The sequence below is a fragment of the Halyomorpha halys genome, unplaced genomic scaffold (genome assembly GCF_000696795.3).
Source record: "Halyomorpha halys isolate HHAL.00 unplaced genomic scaffold, Hhal_1.1 Scaffold362.1, whole genome shotgun sequence".
NCBI classification, from domain to species: Eukaryota; Metazoa; Arthropoda; class Insecta; order Hemiptera; family Pentatomidae; genus Halyomorpha; species Halyomorpha halys.
In genome coordinates this window covers 548,526-554,405 of record NW_027105356.1, presented here as the reverse complement: position 1 = coordinate 554,405, position 5,880 = coordinate 548,526, and the positions used below count along the sequence as shown (strand labels likewise).

The window sequence follows — 5,880 nt, the reverse complement described above, 5'->3', positions numbered from 1 at the left end:
TATATATATATAATGTTGACCTTATCAACAAATTTTTTGAAATACTTCAGAGAAATTTATGAGTCATCATACTGTTACAAGAAAAAAAAGTAGTTTTCATAGGATGTATTCTATGTCAAACATTTACTGTAAAAAATTACTATTTGATCTTGCATGTATGTAACTTCATTTAATTAAAATTACTTTGATTAAAAATTATTGTAATATAAATACTTCAGCTATAATTCCGGATAACAATAGAAGAAACATATTTCATGTTTATCTACAATATATAAACATTTTTTTTTTAATGTTTAGTAAAAGATATTTTCAACTTTCATTATTATTGAATTTTTTGAGACATACTTAATTTTTTTTTTAATATCATTTAGTTTGCATAAGAACAAATTATTGCGTAGTTGGAGGGCTGTAAGTCGTAGAGCATAGCTTTTGCCTCTATTTTATTATATAATCAAAAATATAAATATACATAATGGAAGAAGATAGTCGACCATAAGAAGTATATTGGTGGCGGTCAATAAAGGTACAACAATAAAATCATTTTTATTTATATTATTATAATATGTAATTATATCAATATGTAAATATATTGTATTATTTTATTGTAGCGTTTTGTCCCACGTTGTTTAACAATAACTAGACTTTTATACTATTTTGGTACCTTTACTGATCGCCACCCGGATTATCTTCCTATAATAAATATACACATATACATATTTATAGTGAGAGTAGTCATTCTAATGAATCCATTTTTCAATAAATAGTTTTAGAAGTAGGATTCCAAACTGTTAGGAAACAATTTATTCAACGAAGTATAAGTTTCTATTGATGATAATTTTAAATTCAAATTTTGTCAAAGTTTTACTAGTTATTCTGTTGATGTTCTTTAGATAAAAGATTTCTGTCATGAGTTGTTATTTTACTTATTAAGAAAGAAGAAATATAACTTGGTGTTTTATAAGTATCACCCGTTTAGAAAATATAGGTCATGGCATCTGATTTGTTTGGATTGAAATTTAGTTTTCAGTTTGGCATAATTTTTGTTTTCAGTGCGATTGAATGGCCTCATCACAAAATACTTAAAAATAAATAATAGTTTATTTTAAAAAATAATTACTAGGAAAACTAACAAAATTAAAGTTACCTTGTTAATAAATAAGGTTAAATTAACAATAGTAATGAATCACTGTCATTTTAGATTATGAGTGAATTGATCAGGAAATCTGATTTAATAATCTCAGAATATTTTTTTGGCAAAATTGAAATATAAAATGAATTTAATAATTGGATGTTTTAAAGATAGGACCCACTAGAGTCTAACCTTGATTCCTCTTTCATTCTTGACAATCTTCCAAGGCGTCTGAAAAGAAGATGGCCAAGAGACCGGCTAATGTAAGAACGTCATTAGAGTGCTACTAATGGATAGTTTCTCTACACGCCTGTATCACTCCATTATAAAAATAAATCAAATTTACTGAATGTATTATTATGTACAGTTGTAAATTTCAATAAAGATATTAAAAAAAAAAAAATATGGGGCCGTATGTAACTAAGCGATTTTAAGTGACTACAGCGGAGCCGGTTCGATTCTGGCCTGGGGGAGGGTCGACTTTTATTTCTGAGGGGGTCTCACGAAATGAAAAACTTTACTACCAACCATAGTTTGAATTTTACCCAGTTGAAAACCTCCCTCTCTTCCCCATATGCCAGAAGGAATAACGAAAAAAGAGGTAATAGAAAAACGTATAGGCATCGTAATTTTTCTATAAATAATATCTTTTATCAGCCAGCCGATAAAAGTTTCGAAATCACCTACTGATTCAAATTGATTAAGAAAATTAATTGAAAACTCATTTGAAACGATTTACCTTGTTTTGAGATAAGTATTCAAAACGATATCAAATGTGTTAAAATAAAAACAATGATCAAGGCTGAATTGTTGAAAATTTAAAAATCAGGTCTTCTAGAACTATAGTAAAACATTATATTTGTATTAACATTGTAAATGTTATATTTAATAACTATATCAATTAATGTTCATGAATGACCTCAGTGCACATTCGATGTATCATGCTGATTCAATAAACTCATTTATTTCCAACAGTTAAAATTATATAAATACACATGAGTAAGTTGTATTAGTAAGACATTATTTCGGGAAATAACCAGATCATTAATGCTTTAACGTTAATTGTAAGATGACTTAAAATTAACGTTGGGAATTAGTGCTTATTATACATCAAAACTTAAATTTTTTAAACAAACAAATCAAGAACCCACACAAAAAAAAAAAAAGCATACGTTTAGAAGGAAGGATAATTGTTGGTTTTTCTACAGCTAAAGATACAAACAAAAAAGTTTGTTTTTATAGTACTTCTTGAAAAAAAAGTAGTTCAATATTGAATTATTTTATTTTTGAATGTTAAACCTCAGAACGAAACCTCATCCAAGAGGAAATAAATTCTAATAAATTAATAAATAAAAAGAAAATAAAGTCACAGAACAACTTTTATCATATTAGGATTATAAAATAAATTTATTAATTACAAGTATTTTAGCAGAAACAGTTATTGTTTGTTCGAATAAGCATTTATCTTTATCTTGAAAGGTTTAATTCAACTTATCAGATTATTTTCATATAAACTGATTTCCTCTTTATCTTTAATTAAACAAAAATATTTTTTTTTTTTTTTTATACATTTATTGATATATACAAATGTATTTACATAAAAATTTAAAGTGAAGTCATAATAGAGTGATAGAGGTATGTATAGAAACTACCCAATGGAAGCACTCTAATTAAAAAAAAATAAAAGAACAATCTCAATTTTAGTATTATAGCCTTACATTGGTTTATAAGACTTTGTAGGCTAATTAATATGCCCACGTCAATTTAACAAAGTAAAAATAAACTTGCACTTGTCACTATAATATTTAATAATAATTTATATTCTTCACAATTTTTGTATTTTGCTATTACCTTTTTACAACACAATTAACAACTAGATAAGTTAATGATAGCAAACTACATTGTGAAGAATAGAATTTATTATAAAATGTTATAGTGACAATTACCGGCTTATTTTTACTATGTTGAATTGACTTGGGCATCATAGCCTGCAACGTTTTAAAAATCATCGGGAAGCTGTATTCGAAATTCGTTCTTGATGATCGCCAGATCGGCTGAATATGAGAAATATATTTTAGTAAAGAATATTGAGACTATTATGGATAATATTTTTTTTAATTGATAAAACTACCAGTCTGCTAGAAAATAATAAAAATACGTATATAAAATACATGAAATTAAGTAATACTAATGTTTAAAATATAATATAAATATATTCGATGTAAATGATGTAACATTTAACATGCAACGCCATGATGTAACATTTAATATTACAGAGCATCCCAATTATCCAAAATTACGTTCGACCAAATTAAATAAAGGTTTAAGATTTCTCTTGATAAATCTCTTCATAATAGATTAAGCACTTTGAATCTTCAAGATACGTACTCAAACTTGTATTAACTTTTCTCCGTTATAATTGTCGAGTCATGTAATTTTTTTCATGGAAAAAAGGCTGCATTGTTGACTAAACCATTATTAGGTATTTTAAGCTTTAATTTAAATTCCGAAAGGTTTTATAAAATTTACTTTTGACAGGGGTTATATAATTTTTTTAATCAATGATTAATTAAACAAGGAATTAATAAAGAAATTGATTTTTCTAAATACTATCAATACTGAACTGTAATTTAGGATTTATACCTCAAAAAGCCTGGTATTTTATTTTTCATAATTTACAAAATTGAATTAGTATCTACAAATAAATGACGTCCTGAAATATGAAGAATGAAATTAAAAGGTATAATTTCTTTAAAGAATAAATATGTAAAATTATAATTGAGTGCTGCAATGTGTTAATAATTTATTGTAATATTGTTAAATAGCAATGAATAGTGGACACGGAAAGCTTCGATCCTAATATGGATAAATAATAAAATATATATATAATGGAGACAGTCTTAGTTAATAAGCTAGAATAATAATATAAGTTAAAACAGTTTGTTTACAACGAAATAAAAAACAATACTATACTTTCAGCTAAAGCATGGTCCGCCCCAAGTCATCGGGACGCTGCGTCGGTGTCCAGAGATGCTCAAAGATCCTGTACGAGATGCTGTCGAGGAAATTGGTCTTGGCAGTCCAGAGGGCAGCTTCTGCCTCTATTTACAACAGACAGACCACACTTGCTGAGCTGACGACAGCGCAGTCTGTGATCCTGGCGATAATGAATTCCCTCCTCACCGAGGACCTGGAGTTCTGCAACCTGCTCCTCAAGCTATACTCCTCGGTCGAACAGTTGCGGTCGTCCTACTTGACGGTCTGGCTTAGGGACGACTTCGACTTCCCCGAAGAAGACGTCTCAAAGGTATTGATGACAGTGGCGCGTCTAGTCAACGGCGGGATCCTCGATATGCCGGATCACGTACTCCGGGTTTTCCGAGGATTGGCGGGTAAATACCATGTCGTGGAGAGTTGTCAACACGAGAAAGACTTCGAGACTATAAAGTTCCTAATAGAAGGAGAATCAGATGAGGTATGACACATAGTGAGATTAAGTTGAGTCATTATCACCAAACATTCAATATCTTTAATGAAATAAAAATTAGTTTGTGATCATAACTTAGTTTTGATGACGAATTAATAACCAAATTCTCAAAACAATTCATCCCACAACTGTGTAGTTTATTTATAATAGTAAGGAGAAGATCACATATTAGTGTTTCAACATAAATCAAAGCATGAAGCAATGCCAATAAACAATTAATTATGATGTGAAAACGCAATAGTATGTAAGTTCAAATTAATAAATTTTTCAAAAAACGCAAAAATATGAAGTATTCACGGATTTATACCCTTCCAAAGGCTTAATTAATTCCTTGATGGTACTGATAATAAATTACGAGAAATTAAAAGTAATGTTTCCCCTTGGATATCATTCACTAGAAATGTGCACAGAGATGAGGTGATTTTGACGAGCCTTGGAATAGATGACCGCCTGACCCACGGTAACCAAATAGCCTGCGATTCTGCACCTGTATGTCCAACTTACGGAACGCGACTTACTTTAAAACAGACCTTAACCGAATGCCAAGCATACGACTCCATCAAATCTTTGAGTGAATTACCAGCACATCTCCGTTCAATTTTGCAGGCTAACAAACAGACTGTAGATAAACTTTTCGAATTTCTGAATCACTCAAAACTTTACCATGAAATTTAATAATATTTTACCACAAGTTCCCATTTTTCAATAGTTATACATTTAAATTCTGCAATGAAGACAAAATTCAGAAATTAAGACAATAAGGAAAATTTTTATAAAAATATAAAAAACTTCGGATATTAAGGAAATAAAGTCTAATAAAAATTTTGAAAATAAAGGCAATAATGACCCCGAAACTGGTTGATGCCTTAAAATAATAATAATAAAAAAAAAACCTTGACGAGATAACACTACGGGACAAATAGTTAAAGTGTGTTTACAATATAATCTAAATTAATATCTTCATCAATATTATTCAATATTAATTATACAATAAACTATTAATACAAACACTAAGACTAATTATTTCAATATTTTCTTAAAAACAAATATGAAGAATATGGTCAGGGTTCATCAGGGCTGTTCAAGTTGAAGTTGGGGACTTTTTTTGTGACAAAAAGTCCCTCAAGGTATCAACTTGAACAGGCCTGATGAAGCTCTACAAAGTGGGACAAGTCGGAAAATAAATGGTTGTTAACTATTTTGTTCTTTTTGACTGCAACCCTGGCCATCTTCTTCATATTTGACATTATACGGTAAATTATTT

The 5,880-nt window shown here is 28.9% G+C and overlaps 1 protein-coding gene across 1 annotated transcript in view; it reads left to right on the top strand.

The window, feature by feature from the left end:
- LOC106681736 (uncharacterized) overlaps nucleotides 1-5,880 on the top strand; it is a gene marked incomplete in the record, with an annotated part of 21,548 nt that overhangs the window by 1,868 nt on the left and 13,800 nt on the right. The window contains 1 exon segment of the mRNA XM_067050501.1: nucleotides 4,109-4,604. Within this exon segment, the coding sequence (XP_066906602.1) occupies nucleotides 4,116-4,604 (489 nt within the window).